The sequence below is a fragment of the Xiphias gladius genome, chromosome 1 (genome assembly GCF_016859285.1).
Source record: "Xiphias gladius isolate SHS-SW01 ecotype Sanya breed wild chromosome 1, ASM1685928v1, whole genome shotgun sequence".
Taxonomy (NCBI): domain Eukaryota; kingdom Metazoa; phylum Chordata; class Actinopteri; order Istiophoriformes; family Xiphiidae; genus Xiphias; species Xiphias gladius.
In genome coordinates, this window is record NC_053400.1 from 11,684,467 (window position 1) to 11,708,389 (window position 23,923).

Sequence of the window (23,923 nt, forward strand, 5' to 3'; positions counted from 1 at the left end):
GCCCCCGTGCAGGAATACACATAGTCGCTTATTCCATGTTTATTCCCTGTGCAGGAATAAACATAATTGCTGAGATATACACTGAACTTTTCACCCATGTCTTCTAGACCACATTCACTCACATATTTCCTCCATTTTAAAGTCAGATCCTTCCAGTTTCCTTCAGAGAGCCTTTACTGAGCTGACTTATTCTACTTGAGGTACAACACTGTTTTTGTGGGGCATATTTCCCCAAGGGGAATGTTTGTTACTGCATGATTGTGAAGCACATGCACGCTAAACCAACCTTCACTGGATAAATCAAGGTTAAAAAACATCTTTAATTGCTATATAAACATTGACCTTTATCTTGGAGATGGAATCTAACACAGATGCTAATGGTAGGTGGTCTGCTTGAGAGCATTAAGTTATTCATTACGCAGTTTTTTTTCTTCATTAGATGTGTGCCCGATTGTTTCTTGCCCGTTTCACTTGACTATGTTATTATGTCTTAAGAGCTTGATCCTGACAGCACGTTGCCATCCAAATAGCTACCTGCCGCACCGTGCTCATCCCAGTATTGTTTCTAAGGAGCCCCTCCGTGAGTGTTTTTTTCTGAATAATGTCTCTCATACTATGTTTTTTCAACATAATTTTTGAAAATATCGTGTGGCAGTTTGGAACATTTTTGTGTCTTAAATCAGAGAAAAAGTATTTCTGTGCTAGCGTTGCCAAAGGGCCAAACAGAAAAATGCAGAGATCTACTGGTTCAAAGGTTCTCTCATTAGTGCAACTGCTGTGGTGAAATTGCAGTAATTACAATTATTCCTGAAATATTTTACAAGCATGTTTGTGCCTTTCCTTGGTACGATCTTCTATCAAACGCCCCGTCAATCCACTTTGGCTTAATATGTTGTCCAAAATCATGTTTTTGCTTCCAGCTTCTATAACATACCACGGTGTCTGTCCTTGTTTTCTACTGAATGAGGACTAATTTAAATGCAATTAACAGAGCCTTCGGAGAAGCAGAAAACAGCACTATAAATGAATTTGTTGTCAGTAGAGCAGCAAGCAGGCAACTGTCCCAATGGAGCACTGTATTAATTAGTGTCCAGTGCACAAACAGGCTTTCTTTCTCTTGCTGAACGCATGCTCTGTCTTATCAGGAACCCAGCCAGGGAAAACAACCGGATAGACAGATGAAGTAATGTAGGCAATCTAAAATAAATTCAGGTAGGCAGCAATGGCGCCATTGTAAGCACATTAATTCCTATCAGGATTATTAACTCGGGCCACTTGCCGCTGTCAGTACTCTAAGACATTTGAACGGTCTCTTCTGGGCCTTCGGTATAGGAAATTTTATCCCTCTATTATGGCTTGGGCGAAGTTATTTGTCATGCTCCCAGTCTTACTGTTAGCAGCTCTGAGGGATTGTTGGGTTGGATTCAGTTGTGGGCAGTCTCTGGTCTGTGTGCTGCTCTTTTAAAACGGTACAGTCAGAAAGACAATATGGGCTCCTTTCTTTTGTGCTAGGATTTATTCTCCCTTTATTCTAGTCTCCACTCTGCCATCTTGACTTTTTGGCATTTAAGTTCTGAAAAAAAGTTTAAGCGTTTTTGTTCGAGTATCAAAATACTTTTCTTTGCCACAATTAAAAGCTACATTGATATAGTATTTCCTCCTGGACAATGAGTATTCATCTTTACCGTACGTTTGTTCTTCAAGAAATGGTCATCAATCTGTTTGTGTCGTGCAGAGTACATACATGTGAGCATGAATGCCCAAGTTTTGTTTTTGTGTTTGTCTACATGCATACACTTTGAGATTATTCCTGTCTACTGTGTGTCAGCATGGGTGTGATCAAAAACAGTGTCTATCCTTGCTCCAAAACCATCATATCATGGCAGCATGATCTTCCCACTCTGCCACTTTCCCACAAACAGCAGTCTGACATCTTTATGTCTGTCCCTGGCTGGGTAGAAACCTGTCTCTCTCTGTCCTCCCTAGCTTTCCTTTTCAGGACACTGTATTTATGATGGCAGTAAATGCACAAAAGCCCTCTTTTATTATTGATCGGGTTCATTTTGATTTGGACTCACAGCAAGGACTATCATTGGGACCGATGGGGCCCTGCAGTGTACATTTCACACAGCTCCCTCTAAATCCTGTAAGAGGGATTGGTTTCGGGAGGTCTGGCATCAGTCTTGGCTTCACGATATGAAATCATATTAGTTTCAGCTTTTCAGAGTCACTGGGAGAATAGCCACCAACAAATGGCTGGGCACGCCATCAAAGTTTGGTTATTTAATTATTCAGCCCGTTTATTTGGTGTTTAAACTCTGCACCTGATAACACCATGAATTATTGTCCTGCAAAAGCTGTTTGCAACCTCAGTAAATTGCTTTGTTCTGTGCATGCAAACAGTCCAAATTAGTGGCTGACTACACACAAAGAGCATTGTCTAGCGCTATAATGTGTTTTCAATTAGGAGGCGTTGAGAGATTTAGCTTATTCCTCGGAATAGGTGGCTCTTTTCTTCGATAGCTCTAGAGACCAGTAATTGATTACCAAGTGTGAAATGGAAGTTAAGAACGGAGTGAGTGTGGCTGTGTCCCAGAGGAGAGGAGTTTTGAGCGGGTGTAGTGCTCAACCCGCTCACCTCCCTCTGTGCTGACAGCTTGACTTGAAAATACGTAAGCACTCACTGACTCACCTTGTGATAAGAAACGCACGTATTACAGAGCCCTTTATTTCAACCCCAGTGTCAAATATCACATTAATGACTGTGATTAAGCCATGCTGCAGTCTTACTCCCTATGATACCAGTCTGAAGGGACAGCAGCATGCGATGACTCACAACCCCTTCAGGTTGCATTAATATCTCCCAGCAGACTTGGACTCTGTAGCCACGCCTGTCTCCCCAGAGCTCATTACAGACAAACTGGCCACGAGGAAACAAACTCACTCCTCTTACCTTATTAATATTGTCAACTGTGTTTAATTTCATCACTTGCCCTCCTCGTGTGTGTTGCCGCAGTAAGTGCAAATCTCTGTCAACGGCAGAGACAGCTCAGTGACCCACACCGCAAGAGTCTGTCATATCTATAATGTATCTCTCCCGATGCTTTCAGCCACTTATTCTACCAGATGAAGAGTGATGCCATTTGTAATGTTGGGTCATTTTCCTCATGTGGTTGGTAAAGGGGTTAAGCAATCCAAACAGGGTTATACTAGTAAGAGTACTATGGCTATGTTGTGGAACCAAGAAATTCAGTTCAACCAAGCTGAAGACAGATGTTTGGAAAGGGAGTAGAAATGGAACCAATTTAATAGGTTTGCTGATACACTAAGTATTATCTAAAGGAATAATTTGACATTTTGGGAAATTAGCTTATTTTCTTTCTGTCAAAGAGTTAAAGAAGAGGATCAATAAGACTCTAATATCTGTCCGTTAAATATACAATAAGGTTACAACCAGCAGCTGGTTAGCACAAAGACTGGAAACAGGATGAAATAGCTAGTCTGGCTTTGCCTTAAGCTAACAAAATCTGCCTAAAAGCACATCTAAATCTCACTACTTAACATGTTATATTTTGTGCTGGTAGGAACTGAAGCTAACTACCTGTGATCCTATTTTAACCAGACAGAAATGAGAATGCAATCAATTTTCTTGGCAATTGGGCAAATAAGCATCTTTCCCAAAATGTCGAAGTATTCCTTGAATACATTGTAAATACCATTTAACATCCATAGTCAGCAAAGCATTAGGGATAGAAACCTTGTTATGTCTTATGGAGAAGGAGAGAACAGTCCAGATGTATTAAATTAACACCACACATATATTACACATTTTTTACACTGCGTACTGTATACTCTTAAATGGGAGTCTCATTTTCAATGATATTTCTCATTCAGGATCCCACAAATTCAGTGTTTCGTTGTAGGTTATGTATACATCTGCTAAATAACAAACCAGGCAGGCTGGCGACCGATGTCCTTGGATTTCAATATTTCACTGCATCTCAATAAAGCCACGTGACATAATGTGATGACATTGTGGGTGCGATGATGTAAATGGTTATAGGTTTGAAATATGTGCTGCCTCAGCAGAGTGATGACTTACATCCAGAGATGAAAGTAAGTGTGTCCTGTTTTGTATTGTGTACCACGAGAAGAATTAGTGCCGGTACTCCAAAGCAGGGAAAGAAGCTGTCAAGGTTACAGAGTAAAATAGGATTCAAGTTGTAATCCTGTACATTGTAAATCTGCCATTGATTCTACAAAAAAGTCTTAAATAATGTTTCTCCCAGTACTTTCTTATTTATCAAAAATTTTAAAGCAAGGGCAGACAGCTTCAAAGACAACAGCAATGTGCACCATAGTCATGTCAAAATATGATGAAAAGGGAAGAAAAGAGGACAAACTAAATTTTACATTTGCTTCAAGGTCTCGCTGTCATTTATCTGCACTAAGGCCTTTAGGGGTCTATTGTGTAACTAAAAAACGCACAATACAGAGTGTCAGGAACTAATTGCTGGGAGAGGTAATGATCATCCACACTGTAGTATGCATGGTATTAAGCCGAGTGTATAGTATGTATTGCACACATTGAGTAAATGTGACTCACTTAATTGTGTCTCAGTGTTTTGAAGTAGTTCGGACACTGAAATTGGACACATATTGTAAAGTCGTGACTCTGGTTTTCCAGGCATCAGTATTTCTATTTGAAGAATATTGTCCCAATGTCATGGCCCAAGTGAAAGAGTCAGTTTTGTTTTTATTTACCCAGAAAATACTTGCTTAGCATGCATGCTGTTTATAGCAGTGGCCTGGTTCACATTCTCCCACCTGGGAATAGCCAGAGAGTCTCGTTCTGCCAGTCACTGAGCATCTTCACAAGAGACTCTTAAGGGTTAATGCCTTGCACAAGGACAGCTAAACAGTAGCCTGCAGCCCTGTGGATTGTTCTCTGCCATGTAAACTTTCCAAAAAATTAAAAAATTCTGTTTTTTCACATTTTTTTTATTCTTTCATCTCTCTCTACAGCTTTCCTTTTGCTTTTTTTCTGTATATATCTACTCAAGGCTTGCAGCCAGAAAGGCATAACAAGCACTTTTGGCACAAATTACAATTTTTTTTATCAGTGTAAGACTCCCTTAGACTTTATCAGACACATACTTAAATGGCTCTAAGCCCTCGGTGTTGACTTGAACTTAGAGTAAATGTGAAGATAAATGCCATTATTTGTGCATTAACTAGCCGTATTTTAGTCATAATGTATTAGTTTTGTGGAAAGTGCTACCCTTGTGGTACATTGGTATGAACATATAGTCCCTGACTCCTCTCTCAGACCACAGCTGAGCATTTTCACAGGTTAAATAACTTTGCTACACACAAGTTGTGAGACTGTGATTAGCTATATACCACTGAGAGAGAGACTGTCATTTTTTGCAGTCTGTCCAAGATATCGTATTTTAAAAGGCCTGCAAGGAGACAAAGTATATTTAAGCAATAAGCCATGAGAGGCTGTACTTGACAGTGATTTTGGAACAGCTTAGAGGCATTGTTAAGGACTCTTCTAAAGGAACTGCACAGCACAGCCCCAAGTAGGTTTTTGCTTTTGTAAAATGACTGCAATAAAGAAATTGTGTAAATGTGCCATAAAGGTTAGATTTTAATGTAGTTTCAGCAATAAATAATTATATCCTTACCAGTTTGAGTGGTGACTTTGGGTTATAAGGTATTTTACAAGAACTTCAAGCATAGTCAATCAAAAGCACAGTCAAGAAACTGCTATTTGTTTTAAACTCAATAATTGACTAAAGAGAAGCTGGATGTATTGATCCAATTGAGCCCTCAATGGACATGGTAAAGATGTTTAAAAGCCAAAAATCTTTGAAATATCTTCTTTAATCATTTGCTCTGACAATGGAACTTACTGCTAGCTTGCAGACTGCAGCCATTTATTTAAGCTAGCAGTGAGTTAAGTGATTGCAAAAAAGTCAGTGTGAAACAAAGCTATATGGACAAATATAGTACAAGGCTACTAATGAGCCCGTTTAAATCAAAAATAGTGAAATGGGGTTTTGAATGGTATGAACCATATTTGTGTTTTGCTTTTTACTTTTCTTTGTTTAAGCTAGCCATTCTCCTCCCACCTGTCCTGTCTTTTTCCAACAACAAGCACCTCGCCTTCTTAAAAACGCTTGGAATAAATTAATACACAGTTGTTTCTTTGAGCACAGGTGATGAGTGATGAAAAACTTCAAAGCCTCACGTTGATAGGGCTCTGCCCTTAGAAATGTCCTCAAATAAGACACCGTGTCCTCGCTAGCACCAGGGGCGTTATTTAGTAGCGGAACCTGACCTCTGAAAGCAGCATCTGTGTGTTTTCAACAGCCTTTATATTTATTTGCATCCAAACTAAGCAAATAATCATGTAAAGACGTTTGCTTTTTTTCTCGAGATGAACGGCTAACAGGAATGAGCTGACCTGCTCCAAAGTGTGAGCCCAGCCTAGCTTGAGTGCTTTGAGAATATTCATCTGTCTCTCCAGTAACCACCAAAGACTGCAGCAGAGGAAAATGAGAAATGCTGTTTTATAATGAGAGCCCTAGGCAAAGACATACAGAGACATGTCTTTTAAAAAAATCTGTCATTATATATTCTCCTAGTGATGCTGCAGTGGGAGAAGCATACTAAGAACTTGTGCTCTTTGAAGAGGTCCAGGCAGTTCTTTAATGTTTTGGAGAGAACTTGCATTGCTTTGTGTTATAGGGCTCAGCCTATATCCTCTCATTTTGTATTCAGAGATGTTATCATGTAAGCAGCAATTGTTCCTGTGGATTTCAACTATGGCTAGAAGTCTAAGTCTAACTAGAAGATGTTAGACAGAATCAACAGTGACTGTAAAATGTTTTACAAGAGATAAGACAATTTTATAACTAGAGAACACTAGATACTAAGTGCCGATGCTATTTAGCTGTGTCATACAGATTCATAGCAATCTAAAGAGACAAAAAGCATATGCGAAAGACTGGGGCAACTAATGGGTGTGTTCCTGACTTAAATGGACACTTGAATGGATGGTTCGGTAAGTGTCATGTTAAAGTTCATATGCTGGACGATATTTCTCACCCACTTCACACTATACTGATGCAACACGGGAGGTGTTTGAGCAATAGGTGTGCACCTCACAGACTAACTGCAGTGAGTTTCAAGCTGCAGTTTGTTCTTGGTGCAGTGAGCCACTGAAATAAGCACAGTAGAGTTGTGGCTCATCCTCCATGTTACCATGGCTTTCCAGCAGTAAAGGGACTGAATATTAGACACTGTTTGTGTCATTGAAATATTCTATGTGTAATGAGCCCCATTTACACTTTGATCTATGGACTTTATCATGTACATAATGTAACTTCCCACTATCAGCATGTATATATGCACTGATGAAATTTAAAGCTGCACTAATCAACATTTTTATACTAACAGTGGATTAAATGAATAAATGTAATGTAAAAGGAGTTGCTTATAGTAAAAAACCATGAGAATCATCGGCTAACTATGCAGTTACCCTCATTTCTATGGAGCATTTTAGCGTCCTTCAGTTCATTGTTTTGATGCTCTACTGTTTGGTTCAGTCTCACCACCCATTTCCAGCAGCGACAGGCAGCTGTTTTCAAAAAAAGCTCTGATAACTGCTTCTTGACCAGCACCAAATGGCAGGCTGACAGTGCTAGCAACTACCTTGTGAGCAGTGAGGCATTTAGCAGCTAAAGAGCAAGATATTTCTCCCAGGGGCTGGTGGAGAGAAAGAACAAAGCTAAAAGGAGAGTGAGTATTGGACGCAACCGCAAATGAATGCTAATGTTGCTTTGTGTCTGCTGGATGTAGATGTGTAGGTAACTGTTTGCTTTAACGTTCACCACGACCAACAGCTTTATAAGATGATTATATGTCAAAAAAAGCTTAAGTGTAGAATCAAGTCTGGGTTTGTTTGACAGGATCAATGCATGCTTTTTGTTTTAAATGGCTCTTTAGTCCTTTCATAGCTATTTGTCCTTGTCACTCTGCTCTTAGCTCCCTCACTTTGCATTATCAAGCCACCAGATAGTCTGTTTTGGTACTGATCGCTGTCACTAGTGATTCTCTCCTACACATCCTCAGCATCTCACAGGCAGCTCTTGTTTAAAAGCCAATTAAAAATGTAGACAACACAATGTTGTAAACTGATTATTGCACCCAAGTTCCGCCTGCATTGCAAAGATGGCCCAGTGAAGAAATGGAGCGACCAGAGGAAAAGAAGAAAAAAGAAAATCAATAGCCCACTCTGCCTCCAACATCTTAATGCCACTCTCAGTGGAGGGGGGTGTGTGGATGTGATGGAGTCTCTGTCAGTTACTAGACATCAGAGGAGTTTTTAATTGATGCCCCAGTGGGGCTGGGAGGGACATGGGAGATGCTGAGAGAGAGCTAGCTGGACCGGTGCTAGACGAGGTGGCCAGATCTGTTTTGAGACGGTATAGTCGCCAACCTTCATCTCACTCCCAGACTAGGACTGTGCAGCTTGACGTGAAATTTATTCATGTTGGTAGTACCATGACATATATCATGGTATATTTTTTCCTCATAATTTCAATAGAAAGTGATTCAAATGCAGGACAAAACTCGGGGATGGTGACAATTTATTGTCTGACGTTAAAGTTATGATCAATTAAGTATTAATATAGTTTACAGCAGTTGTGAAGGAGAGTTTCATACCTGGTGGAAATTAAGAGCACACACTGCACAGCTGACACTTTGTGTGTGTCGTTTGCATCACTTTCAAACAACAGCTGCAGTACAAATCATTTTGTTTTGGGTGAAATATTTTCGAGTCTGTGTTATGTACCACGAATCCTGACTTGTCTCATCATTAGGACAGGCATTCTGGCAACAATGTCTGCATTGGGGTTTTTCTTTTTTAGACCAGAGCCAGTGCTGCTCGTGTCAGAGCTGGAGAATATTCTTAAACATGCCTCATACTCGCTGACATGTTTCCTCATGGTTTGTTCCTGTCTCTATTCAGCTGTCTGACTCCATTTCTTCACCCGCCCTTTTCTGAGCATGTAAATGTGCGTTTGTTTTAGTGTAACACAGAAGCGTATGCTGGCTGGTTAACATGCAGTAAGCTGGTGCTTGCGGTACACTTTGACGTGACATTTAAAATCCATTCCATACCAGAATAAATGGTGTTGCCAAATCCACATCAGGGCACGAATCTCCTACGGTGTGAAGTTGATTCCACCTCTGCCCAAGGCTTGTTTTTATATATTCCTATTACACATCCTCACACCCCTCTGCCTGTAATGTAACATCTGTCTTGCTAACACGACAGCCTTACAGTTGGCTCTGAGCTGTATATTCAGTTAATTAGCCAGTCTACTGGGTATGGGATTACCTTCAACTGTAAATATGAGAAAATGCACTCTAACCTTGCCCCTGGCATATCTGAGTCAGGCTTGAAATCATCCCTTTGAATGTGTCTGTGACTTAACTCCCCCTTCCTCCCTCCAAGACAAATCAGTGACTGTCATTGCAGGTTTGGTTGTATGCACTGTGGTAATACACAAAAAGATTCCTGACAGTCACTGAGATTACTTCAGTGAATTCTGTTTTACCCATTTGTTTGCAGTACATGACACTATGAAATTTTTGGAAGCTTTATGTGGCGTTAGCCATCCAGAGACGTCCCCCTTCATTACTAAAGCAGCTGGAAGTCACATATCCCTGTATGTAGATGTTGTAATGTGATGTCTTAGTAATAATAAACATAAACATAATGTGTATGTTGAAGCATCAAGCTACAGTCTAGTAGTTATTTTTAAATAATGTGTATTTATGTGTAAATAAAATGCACATAGGTTAAAATAATATACTTTATATAAACAGTAGCTCAGCATCCACATGTACTACTAAAAGCCCCCAGTGGTCTGTCTATAGACTTGACGGTAGCTGTACTACATTGCTTACAATGTTTTTAAAATGTTATCTAGGTAACTGCATTCACACAGTTACCAGCTCAATGCCTGTTTGCTTGTGAACCAACAAATTCAGCCATCCGCTTGTTTTTTCACCTACTTAGGTCACTTGGTCACTCACCCATTTACCCCATCCCTCCACACCTCACTGACTCACTGCTTCATTCACCTTACTCTCCTGCTTACCCTCCACCACGGCCCCCAACACTACCAGATGGCTTTTATAGTTCTCCTGCTGAGAAAAAAAGCAGGCTGTTAGAAACTTTATTCCTATAAATGCAGAGCCATTACTCTATTTTAATGTGCACGTCCGCACATCATACACTCATGTTTGCCACAAGCCCATGGCGTCAAGGGAAGGGCAATAATGTCAGAGAAATTGTGTAAGTAAATGGGCGCTAGGTTGTCTTAGAGACGAGCGCATTGCCTCTCTGCATGCCGATAAGACAGTGAGGTAGCATCTTGCTGGAAAAGCAATTTATTGAAATGCAAAAAGAGGAAAGAAGGCTCAGAGCAAAGATGCTGACAGGACAAAAACCTGTCGCCATCCATCTCAGTTTGCCAAGGTTTTCCTCTACAAGCAAGCTTCTTCTCCTCTCCCAGAGAGGGGAGGTGTTCCTAATAATATTGCAAGAATGGCTGTTGTGCCTGCATGCCACAAGCTTTTCATGCCGGGGCTGAATGGGGAGGGTTTAAAGGTTTTGATGGACACCTTGGAGGTTGATAATAAAGGCTGGTAATTGAAACTGAAGCTGAAACAAATTCAAAGTCATTCCTTGAATGTGATGCTAATATTCATGCTCATGTTTTTCATTCTGGCTAATCCGTGTCCTCTGACACCAAGGCCATCTTCTTTCCATTAGCACTGTTGTTATTGTGTCTGCCAATCTCTTTCCTGTGAGATCGGCAGTGCTACACAGAAACCGAATAAAGAAGTTTAAATAACCACTGTCGGCAAGCCTGTTTGCACTCGCTGAGGTAGTATGCATCAATCACCTCACCAGTGTTGTGTGAATGTGATTTAAGTGTGAGCTCCTGTTTTGTCTCACTGAGTTTTATATCTCATTCACTTTACTGTTTCTACCCTGCCTTACTGTATTGTCTGAATGAATGTCTTTATCTCTGCCATGTGACTCATTGTTAGAGAGATATATAGGCTTATTTCCAGTCCTGGGCCTAGCTGTGCCTCTCTGGTCTCTAGGGCTGTATAGGCCCTCCAGCAGGACTGGGCCCTGCTGCTGCTCAACCCCTGGGCTAACCCCTGGTCCAGTTCACTCTTTTGTGATCAACACTCCTCCTCTACAGGTCACCCCTCTCTCTTGCTCTATTTTCACAACCGGGCAGGATAAGGCCAGGTTGTTCATCCTGATAATGAAAGAAAAACCTAACTGACTCTTCCTCTCCTCTTCCTCATCTTTCCAGCTTGTCTACAATGAGCCTTGAGGCTCTTTTTAGCTTGAAGCCATCCTTCTGTAAAAGGACATTATTCTCCTTTGGTCACAGCTTAAGAGGCTAGGTTCCTTCTAAGCAGGTAAAACTGGGGTGACAGTTGGAGTGAAAGCAGCTTTGATCTCCACTGCCTTCACGTTGCAGAACCAAGATGACAGGCAAGGGAGTCTTAGGAGCACTTTATTCCTCCAAATGTGCAGGAAAGAAAACACTCAGGCTTGTAAAAATGCCTGCAAATCTTGGCTCTCACATTCACTGAAGCCCTAAGCTGGCCCCTTGCGAGTCCCCTATAGTGTCTTCCAGAGACTAAGGGAGACTCATTTCTCACTGGTGATGGGCCCTGTGTTAGACGCTCCATATGGAGGTGGTGTTTTATCATACTCTTGCCTGCCCCCATTAAATATCTATTTTTACTTTAGCAGCCTGCTGTGGCTTCCTATGATACACGAAACACCTATAGTGAAACACCAGTTTGCGTAAGAAACAACAGTAGAGGATATGCTCCAGGTGTGGTCAATATAACCTCTGTAAAAAAGTTGCAAATGTTTATTGAAGGTACATTTGTAACTACCAGTAGTATCTTTTCACTATATATAATTTTTTAAAGAACTTTGATAGTGCTCAACAACAAAAAAGCTGCAAGCGATGGACACAATAGTACATCACAATATATATATAGTATGATAGTAAATAATACAACAGCAAAACCATTTTATAGTTTCTAAAACTGCCCCTGTGTTGACTCAATGCCTCATAGACACAGTTTCCATAAAACCTGAACATTATAAGTAAGGTGTTATATTGGATGTATTATACTGGGTGGGTTTTTCTATAATTGTGTCCACCTACTGGATCTATCAGTAATGTATTACACAGATGTGACCTCTACATGTTCAGACCGCTGTGGATTGTGACCCTTGTTGGGGCCACAGCACATGACAATGACATTTTATGAATTAATTAGAATACAAGCAGCTCATTTGTATTATTGTAACTGGCAAAATATTCTTCCAAATTTCAAAATTAGAGAGAATGCAGGAAGTAGTGATCTGCTCCAATTTACTTGCTCTCATTTTTTATGTTTGCAATGTACATATAAAAAAAATGACTATAGAGTCATGATGTCACAGTAAAGCAATGTGGAAGGACTGCTGGAAAGCAGTGGGCAAAGCCAAAATGCAAATGTTACCAGGTGCAGCTTTACTGCTACACATCCAACATATACAATCCAATAAAAACAAATTTCATAAAATACTATACTTCAAATGTGCTGAAAGGTGCAGAATTTCATCATGACTCCGGGCTTTCATGTTGTGGTAAATTAGAGGACAAAAAGATCTACTTTATCTATGTGATTTATGTACACTGACTAGTCAACTGACACTGAGTGTGGAAGGATGAAAATAAAGTCAGGAACCCTGGTTAGTGTGTGGCATTTAGGTCTGTTACTATGATTGTCTTGTTTCATTTTCTATTATATCACATCAGCTTAATGCAGATGGACTTTCCATTTCTGGTGGAACGGTGTTCACTGCAAAATTGGTTTTAGAATTATATCTAATTGATTCTTCTAACATACAACTTTAAATGTGTATTCTGATTAGCTCTACAGACTCATAGTATCTAGAAAATGCCAAATGTGACATGATGTTTGCCCTGTTTGGTGCAGCTCTGAAGTCTGCAGACTCTAGGTAATGTGACAGTGCAGCCCAAAGCACTCCATCCTTACCCTTGCACAGAGGGAATAGGGAAAAGGGGAAAGAGACGATAGGTAAACAGAGCCATTAGAGACAAATCTATTTCTGAAGAAAACAAAATCACATCATCAAACAAGAGAAAAAGAAAAATATGATCCTGCATCCCCTTGGGCCCCAGCGTAGCAATGATAGCCGACTATGGCATTTGTCTTTATCAGTCTGCCTTGAGGGAGGGAGAGAATGGTGGGAAGGTGTGAGAATAAAAAGAGAATGAGAAAGACAATAGAAACGAAAAACACTATGTCTTCTTTACTCGTCACATAGAGCTAGACACATTTGTTACTTATCTGACTTTATGAGTCATGAAAAGCTCACGTATGATTGTTCCTCTTTCATACGTATTTTGTGTTTTCGCTATTAGTACAAAGTAGCTCTCAGATGGTCATTCTTTAAATATAGCAGAGTGAAGGGCTCGGTGGACAGAGAGCCACAGCATCATCAGTCATGACTAGCCTGGGGAGTCATACGCAGCTTCATCAAAGTGACAGGATTGACTTTCCAGATTTTATCCTTTCTCTGTGACATTTGGTTGTTTATCCAATTTGCAGTGGCAGTACCAGAGTCTTTATAGTTCCTTGTGTATTGAGACTCTTTGGAAATAGATAAGGCTAAACAGACTATGAACTTAAAATTAGATTGTAATACTTACATAACTAAATAACATGTAGTATACATTAATATCTACCCCTATGTAGTGATTCTTTTTGATGTGTTACTACCATTTAACACAATGACATCACCAAGGATAGGTATTAGGACAAAAAGCACGGAGACTATAACAAGACTAAGAATCTGTCGCCATGCTGTGGGGCTGTAACTAGGCACAGGAGTGCTTTAAGCTAAATGGTAACATCAACAGGCTAACACACTCAAAATGACAATGCTAACATGCTGGTGTTAAACACGTACAAAGTTTACCATCTTCACCATCTTAGTTTAGCATTTCAGCAAGCTAACATACTAATTAATAACCAGTAAACACAAAGCACACTTGAGGTTTATGGGAATGTCATTAGTTTTGTAGATATTTTGGTCATAAACCAAAGTCTTGTACAAATTGAAATTTTGATCTGATAATGGCATTTAAGGTTAACTTAAGGTATTACAATTCATCCTATGGGAAACATAAATGTCTACACAAAATCTCATGGCAAATACAACCAATAGTTGTTGAGATATTTCCGTCTGGGGCCAAAGTGATGAACTAAGTTACTGACTGATTACAGACCCAAGAGCCCCGCTGCTAGCATGGCTAAAACAACAGCATGATAAAGGCTGAACTGATATTTTTTTAATGACACTTTTCTATAATTCCCTCATCCTCCTCATGTCTATGAGCCTCTGTGGCCCTTCATGAAAGACTGTTTTGTGGAATAATCAGGTACATTTGTTTTTCAGCATCAGATGAACTGGATTTCCATCTGAGAATTGATCACCTCCAAAAAGAAAGCCTCTACTTGTCCTCCATCTTGGCTGGGGTGTATTATAGCATGTCTGCCTGTCGTCATAGCTGATGCCAAGTCCTTACAGATGCTTCATCATTTCCTCTTTCCAATGCCAGTCATTTTTCAGTCTTTTTTTTTTCTTTTCTATCTGCCCAGAGCGGGCACTCTCTGAAGGAGGTCTGTTTGTACTACAGCCAGGCTCACAGCTATCTAGTGGCTCTACTCTGCTGTTTTCTTTTCTTTTCCCTCTGTTCAGTTTGAGTACCCCAGGGGAAATTTGGCTGTGTCTCTGATATCTTTTTTGTCCTGCTGACCAGTTTTTATTTCTCCTCATCAGTTTGCAGTTTGCCAAGATACTGTCACTATCTTTGATGGGTAATTGTCTCCAAGGTGATTTTAGTGTAGTGTTGTTTGAAAGATATGTTATCATCATTGCACTCCTCAAATTGTAAATTGTGTTCAGAAATATGTATTGTACACACATCAATATTTAATTATATATATTTATATCACTAAATATTGACATCTTATTCCCTTACAGAGAGATAATAATATTGTGGACAGATTATTAAGATTGTTAAAGATGAATAGAAATATAGATTATTAAAGTAAATGCATCACAACTTTAGACATCTGAGCAATGTGTAGCAGAAGGCAGGGGGTGGGATAGTTAGTGCCAACATCCTCTTAAAGCTGTGCCAAGGCTGTTTTGAGTGAAACAACAACACAGTCATGTGCGCCTGGTAAGCTATCTGCCATCTGGACTCAATTGAAAGACTCAAGTGTCTTAATTGGACACTAGTAAAGAAGATGTTACTCAGTTCACATAAAGCAAAGGTTCACACTCGTTTCTTTTTTCTCAGACACTTCCACTGTTTGTGAAAGTCAAGCCCAATGGATGAATGGATGTGACAGAGCTGATTATGATCACGGAGATGATACTGGCAATAATCATCATCAGTGTCATCATGTTGTGCTTAAGTAGTTCTGCACTCTGGATAATTCAGGATTTTTATGGCAGTGAACTCTAACAGAAAAATTGTCAAATGATGAAATAATGGTAATGGATACAGTGGTGACAGTTATGCCATTATTTTAGCTCTGCAACAGTGAATAATGAGGCTCTCCCTTCTTTAGCCCACTTGTCCCTCTGCCCCTTTCTTTCAGGTCAGAACATCGCATTCCCCCCGGGGGCTCTGTGGGTAACTGTTGGCCTGGCTGTGTGTCTGCTGGTGCTGCTCATTGCCCTGGCTGCTGTCTGCCGCAGGAAGATCAAGGAGAGCTGCGAGGAGGCCAGGAGAGAAGGTAGAGGGAATGGAAGAGAGGGAAAAAGAGGGTAGAGGTGACTGCACATTCAATGCCAGAGTATATTCTCACAAGGAGTACAATTCATTGGTGATGACTCTCTTGAAAATCTGTGTTTAATCCCCTAGGTTAGATACAAGCATGTTTTTGGGCTTTCTTGCTTTCATTAGGAGCAATAAACTTGGATCTCAGAGCAGTGGCAACTTTGGAGTTTTATGTTAAAAAAAATAGATTAATGAGATGTGTTTCTGTTTTTTCATGGGCTGTGTTGGCCTACTACGTACACAGTTCAAGGGCTTGCTGAATAATGGATGCTACCCTGTCATGCTCTCAGGCCCTTTCAACTTCTCTCAGGGCCTTCATTTAAATGCAGAATGACTCCTTATACTCTTCACATAGTGGGCCAGTAGATGATATGCACAATTGCGACGTGTTGCCTAGATCATGTGGGAGGCGCAACGAGAGTGAAGGAGATGGGGCAGAAAGCAGTGATGAGATGTTAACTGCTCAAGGAACTTTGAGAATCCAGAGGGAGTTCTGCTTAATGCGTATAGGCAGGATCTCGGATGGTGGGACACATATCTTCGGCAGAGAGGAACATCATTACTCGGGTTCAGTAATTAGCATTGCGGAATAGCTGAGGATCGCCGCAAGTGCAAAGAGAAAAAGTTTTGAAATGAGATAGATAGTGCAAAGCCACCAGCTCTGCTGTAATGAGATCCGCTCAGAGTGGAGGAGACATTTAAATAAAGGTCAGCCAGTGTCTGCACCAGGGCCCAGAGGTTTAAAAATAAATATGGAAGTGACACAGACTTAGAGGAAAGAGTAAATAGCTCCGTGGAACATATGGAATCAAATGAAATGGAAAGAGAGAAATATAATACAGTTCCTCCCACGGGCAAAGGCCACGCAGGGTCATGGGGCCCTTTTCTTCAGTGGGTTGGATGACGAGCAGTATTTCTCCCCTGCAACGCTAACACCGAAGGCGGGATTGATTATGTGGTCATCCACTGTCCGCCTTATTGAAATGTTAAGTCTTATTCTGTTCCCAATGTTTCAAAAGTCTTTGGTGTTTTCCAAAAATGAATCTGAAGACTGGGAACGCTGACTTATTCACATATTATGCAGACTCTTATATCCCTGATAGAATGATACCTTATGAATACAGATGTGGAGGGGCTTAAAATAGGATTGCTATGCACATATCCAGAGCTGTGGGGAGGGCAGGAAGCAGGGAAGTGCAACCTAATTGTGGTTGTCTTATCTTTTAATGGTGTTCCCGGGTATGGCCAGATTGAAGTTGACTTTCTCTTCATCGTGTCTGGATAGTGAGGGTGGAAGGGTCAGTGAAAGTGGGGAAGTGCATAAGTCATTTTTCTTCCCTGTCATAATGTATGTGGAGCACCCGAACGTGTATCGTAACAGAGCAGAGCAGCTTGTGGTATTGCTAGAAGTGAAAGCTCTTTTCCAGGGGCAGTGTTGTATCTCAACACCAGCATGGCTTTGTTCTCTCTGATATTTTCTTCTTTCATTGCTCTCCCCTGTCTTTCCTTACATAATGACTGTGACTATGTATCTAATATACGCTATCAATGACCTATCCAGAGCCAATGTTCCATTTCTCCGAAGCTAATTTTACATTTCGATAAGCATATGATTTAATCAGACCTACCCTCGAGATCATGTGTAGGTGACATGCGACGGATTTCCCCTCTGTGACAAATGAAAGTCATAAGGAAATCCGTGTTTCCCCAAGGGGTTTTTTCCACAGTGGTGCACATGTTACACAGGGTTTAACCCTCAGGTTTACCCCTGGCCAAATGAGGTGATTTATCGCCTATGTGTGCACGTGAAACCCCTGAAATAATACATAGATTTATATTAGTCTCTGTAGAAACTAAAACCGTGATCCCTGAAAAGTAGCAAAGCATTGTGGTTTTTTTTTTTAATGAGCAAGATTGTCTCATTTTGTAATCAATAGTTGATATTCAAAGGGAGAGAAAATGAATTAAAACCTACACAGCACAAATGCTGACTTATGTCCTAATATGAAGACTGCTGTTTCTAGGGTGCAAGAATGAATTAATGAGGCCCACTAATCAGTGTATTTATAGCACTATAGGTTTACTAAGTGGAGCCAATTGCTTTTGCTTACATTTGAATCACTCATTATATCACAGCAGTGTTTGAAGAGATTCAGCGTCAGTGCTGCTCCACTGAAAGTATAACAAAAAACGGAGGCAGAGGGGAACATGATGAGGAACAGTAGCACACTTCTGGCTTCAGTGAGTAGCTGTTTCTGTCCCCAGACTCTCTCATCTTATATTAGCTTTGTCCACCTTTTGCGCTTAAGCCATAACTACCCTCCTTCTTCCCTCCACACATTTGGGATGCAGCCAATAGGGACATAAAATTGAAACATTCTCAACATACAAGGGAAGCAGTTCTCACTCCCTGCCCTGTGGATGTCCTCATCTTCACCCTGACTTTAAGGTGCCTTTAAACCAGCCTCACTCTCCTATCAAGGCCCTGCCCCCCAAGGTATTTCCACTGCTGCCACAGTGGTGGAACTGTTTGTTGATATGGAGGTGTTGAATAAAGTGGTGAAGGTAAACGGGCTCACACATGTGTGAATTTTAACACCACAATTGTGAAGCTGTGAGGCATTAGTATATATTGCTTTTTTTCAAGGGGCTTTGTGGATTTTACTCTCAAAGTGTATGCATTATTAACAGGTTAACTCAAAACAGTCTTCTAGACATTAATTTTAAAGTTGCCAACAAAAAATCCTCTCGGTACCAGTCTGCAGATTAAAAATAATCCCCCAAAATCTTAAACTAAATGATCAAAGCCATATTTTGTACTGACTAATGATAATGTGTTGTAATAATGGGCATACACAGTGCATGATGTGGTGAAATGTGTTTTTATCAAGTCCGATTTCAAAATACAGCATAACACAAAGGAGGAGAAACTAAAGAATGTGGTGTGGGGGGATGCATATGCAGGCTCTTGAATCTTGAAACTCAGCACATTCTGCTGCTTTAATAATAAGGATTTTTGCTTAATTTCCCTAGAGGACTGTAGTCTCAGCTGTCAAAGTCAAGGAAAATCAGGCAAATATACAGGAATATAAACAAATGATCTGTGTTGCCTTGACATTTAATTTTGTTCAATTATCAGTTTCATCTCATGTATCTGACACTAAAAAGTGGATCTCGAGTCCAATTGCAGCGAAAATGGTGTCATGGAATTAATATCAGCCACTTGTATACTCTGTCTCAGGCCTATTTTTAGACTGCATGTGTGTGTGTATGATGTGGTGTGGGAACCATTGTGCAGAGCTTCATCGTCATATAGGCTCTCTCATCACAGCCTGTCCTTTGAGCTGTGAAGGATCAGCTCACCATGGGCTTGTGATGAAATGACTATGTTGTGCGCCTGCCTTTGTACTGTGGCTCCCACTGATAATGGCCTCTCTGTCTTCCCACAGCTGAAGAGGCCAAGGAGCTGGAAGAAGAGGAGTCAAAGACAGGTCAGCCAGTCCACACCTGGTCAAGCCACTGCATGCATCAGGGGCCAGCTGTATGTTTTAGCTAGCAGTGCTTTGCAGGTGTAAGGTATATTGCAAATGCTGGTCTTGGAAGATAGAGCACTAGTTGAAAATCCACTTGTTATAGTTTTACATCCTTTAGATAAAACTGCAGGCCTAATAATTCTTTACACCTGTTAATCTCATTGGAAACTTGATGCAAGATTGTATTTTTCAAAAATATAGCTCATTTTATTTACTGTGCAAGGCACTGAAGTCACAAAAATATCAACTAACATAAGAATGACCCACAGATTAGTCTGACCTCTTTCAAAAGAAGTCCAGGTGGCCGGATGGTAGGGACCCATCAAAACAAGTAACTGAATGTTAAGTTTGTTTACGGAAGTGCGAGTGAATGTTGATCAAGCATGAGTGCACGTAAGAAATGAGACCAGCTCCAGGCACCAAATCCATTCAATACAGCAGCCCAGTGGCATAACTTTTTCACTATCTATGTGTGTAAGCGTTTGAGGCAGAGACAGGGAGACAAACGCACTAATTTAGTGATGCCAACAAGCTGTTTCACATTATTTGTTCCCCCAAAGCTACAGCTGTAACTGTAAAATCTATCTTGTCTATACATTTAATGGTAACAGGCTCCACAAGTTCCAAGTTCCACTAAATGTCGACAATAGTGCTGCAATGTGCTGCATTCAAATGATCGTGTTTACCAAGCTGAAGCTTGGCTAGCTGTTTCCCCCTGTTTCTAGTCTTTGTGCCCAACTAAGCTAACATGCTGCTGACTATATAGCTTAATATTAACTGTACAGATGATAGAGTGGTATCAATATTATTATCTACCTCCCAGCAGGTAAGCAAATAAGCATATTTCCCAAAATGTTGAACTGTTCCTTCAATACCTGTTCAGTTAGAAATTCTGGACTTCCTGTAACTGTTCATTTGAAAGAAATAATAGGTTTTTGCTAAGTACTCATATTTTACTTTTCTAGAGTGCTAGTGAACCAGAGCAAAATACTTCTATATGTGCTTATTTTTCCATGATTAGAGTGATGTTTTGCTTTGTATGAATATGACATATATGAGTCCACATTTAATTTCGCCATTAGCAAGCAGAGCGCGCTTCTTCTGCCTGCCCAGCCTCAGTGCCTACCCCTCACAGTCCTGAGCAGTTCTCCCTCAAGCGTTAATGTCATTAGAGTTATTCATTTGACTCCTTCTTTAGTCTGATTGAATTATTTAGCCTTTATGTGAACACCAAAGTTAATACCATGTGATTTTAATAAGCTGAGAGGTGAAGGAGAGTCTTTGAGTGAAGGGGGACAATGACTTTTATTCTCTATATTCCTCTCTCGTGAATGTTTCAGTGAGATCTGTGCAGCCAGGAGCGGGGTCAGCCAACCCACAACTAGCAAGACGTAATAGTTAAGCTTTAGCTACAGGGGGCTGGGCAAAGGAACTGGGAGACTGTAGTGTGCCTGTATTCCAGTGACAAGACAGCAACTTGCAGCCACCCTTGCTCTCGCTGCCTCTCGTCATCGTCCGTGCACCTGGTTGATCCAGGTGGAGGTTGTGGGCAGTGAGCTGGTGAAGTCAAGCTAATGGCTCTGCCTTCAGAGATCACTCAGTAAGAACTTCAGACAGGCAGCTTTGTTTTGCCATCTGGCTCCAATTGCGCTGACAAAGCCAGGGGTTGCTGCACGAGACAAAGGAGCTGAAATGAGCCCCACTTTAATAAACCCAAGATGATCGGGAGCCATGTTTGTGTGTTATCTTAATGAATTGTCCAAAGGAGAGCGTTTCTCCCCTTTAAAAACCCAGCCCGATTGGAACAATAACCAGTGATAACTAGGGACGTGGACTCATTCGTTTGCAATGGAGTAGGATACCTTTGTTGCCTTTACAGCAGAGGCAAATAATGTTTAACAAACAGTGGAGCTCAAATTCTGGATTTATTTGCAGGTGCTAAAGCCAACAGCCACCCCTTCACACAAACATAACACACACTCACAGGTCTACACATGCAACCTCATGCAAAGGGACACAAACACACAGAAAGGGGCAGTGTTATGCACTAACGTACATCCACATGTTGAAATGTGCAGTGTGTACAATTCTTGCTGCCTTCATCCCTGACCGCCCCACCTCCTCTCTTAAACATGTTCAGTAATCTGAACATGATGTGCTGTTTAAAGGGGGCTGCAGTCACGCAAGTGCAGCTCCTCCTGTCACAAATTGGCTTCAGTTTATGTGCACTAGCCCATGTCTCCCTAAATCCTGGACTCTAAGGCGTCAGGCCCTAGCAACAAGGCCCTGGAAGAGAGTGTTAGTCAGTGACCCAGTTCTTTCATAGACAAAGAATTGTAGGAAAGAAAAATTTGACACGCCCTCTGAAAAGGGAGTTACATGTGAAGAACGGGTTTATTAACACATCTTAACTTAGGCAAGGTACAGTGAAGGTGGCAGGTTAGGGAATATCAGGCCTTTTAAAGCAGATAGCAGGGAGAAACCCCACCCTTCACTGTCTTCTGACTCCTTTACATCAAGTCCACCACTGAAAGCCCAGTAGCTCATCACCCTAAATATTGTGTTGATTTTAAGAGTCTAGCAAGCTAAGTGTGTGTAAAGGTGACTCTTGAGCAGACAGACAAAAACAAGGACAGCTGTACCAGAGTCAAAGTCACCTCTGTGCTTATTGTATTCCCCCTCTGTCTTTTCTATTAAGTTATTCACATAGCAATGAAAATACAAAGCCTTAGTGCACGGAGAACATAATATTCATCTTATGTCTCTCTTGGGAATCCAAGTTTAGTATCTTGAGTAAATGAATGAAGTTTGAAGATTTCAGTAGGGAGCATAGATGTATGTTCCTTGGAATTGCACATTCTTTATTGTCTCTGGGAATATGCAGTGCATTCAGGAAGTATTCAGACCCCTCACTTTTTTATCATTTTGTTATATTGCAGTCTGCTAAAATCATTTAAGTAAATTCTTTCCCAACTCAGTCCACACTCAATATCCCATAATGACAATGCAAAAATAGATTCTTAGAAATGTTTGCAAATTTATTAAAAAATGAAAAACTTAAATATAACAATGACCCTTTGGTATGACACTTGAAATTTAGCTCAGGTGCCTCCCATTTTCTCTCTAAACCTCATCTTTGGGATGTTTCTAGACCTTGATTGGAGTCCAAGTGTGGACTGGACATTTGGAAAGGCACACACCTTTCTGTATAAAGTCTCGCAGATGACGATGCATACCAGAGCACAAACCGTGACTTTTGGAGGAACTGCCTGCAGAGCTCAGAAACAGGACTGTGTCAAGGCACAGATCTGGGGAAGGCTACAAAAACAATTTTGCTGCATTGAAGGTTCCCAAGAGAACAGTGGCTTTCATAATTCTTCCAAGGGAAGAAGTTTGGAACAACCAGGACTCTTGCTAGAGCTCCTGGATTTTCTTGCCTGGGCCACCCGGCCAAACTGAGCAATTGGGGGAGAAGGGCCTTGGTAGGAGAAGTTGTGAAAAAGCAACTAAATGACTCTCAGACTGTTAAAATACATTTCTAAAATTCTGTTTTCACTTCGTGATTATGGGTTATTGAGGTTAGATTGATGAGGGAAAAAATTAATTTAAAACGATTTTACCATAAGGCTGCAACATAACAAAAAATGAAAATTGAAGGGGTCTGACTAGTCTCTGAATGCCCTGTAATTCATTATACATATAGTCAGTTTAACTATAGAAAGGAAACAGTCTTTACATTTAAATACAAAAACTGCTTTCTAGGGAACAGGATGACTGTAAGCAACCAGTAACGATAAAAGACATTGATATAATAAATTTTGTTTTGTAAAATCTAGCTATTACCTGATCTTGTTTTTTGCCAAAATCTGACCTTAAAGGTACCCCTGTGGAGTTTTTGACCATTAGTGGTGGTATGGAGCAATGTTGTTACAAGTGGGTCCCTGTTTTGTTGTTTGCAGGCAGTGAGATTCACATCATGAAGTTTCAGGTTATTACGCTAATCAGCAGTTGGTGTCAGTAATGCAGCAACGAAATTAGAAATCCACTGACAAATGCACGAAGCCTACTAACAAAAAACATGGAAAGAAACAATGCACAATTAAAAATATTATTTAAAAACATTTCTGCAAATGTTTTATAAGGAAAAAATTGCACTCAACTTGTGCGTTACACGTCAAGGATACATACAGTGTGCTCTGGTGGGAAACACTGAGTACAAGCAGCGCTTTTTTATGTTTACAGAAACTCCACAGGGCACCTTTAGGTTAGTTTGTTTTTCTTATTTACTGTATTGGCATAAATTAACAAGCCCGCTTTAAGCCACAGAGTATAAAGGTTATGGCAAAAATACCTGAACTAGAGTTATAATGGTAACTTGAAAGTGCATTCTTGGAA

The 23,923-nt window shown here is 40.6% G+C and overlaps 1 protein-coding gene across 3 annotated transcripts in view; it reads left to right on the forward strand.

Moving 5' to 3' along the window:
- The window catches only part of cd276 (CD276 molecule), a 63,176-nt gene that overhangs the window by 25,808 nt on the left and 13,445 nt on the right, over positions 1-23,923 (forward strand). For all 3 annotated transcript variants that reach the window (XM_040129266.1, XM_040129256.1, XM_040129275.1), the window contains exons 5-6: positions 15,814-15,951; positions 19,445-19,486. In XM_040129266.1, coding sequence (XP_039985200.1) covers positions 15,814-15,951; positions 19,445-19,486 — 180 coding nt within the window. The remainder of the gene's footprint in view (positions 1-15,813; positions 15,952-19,444; positions 19,487-23,923) is intronic.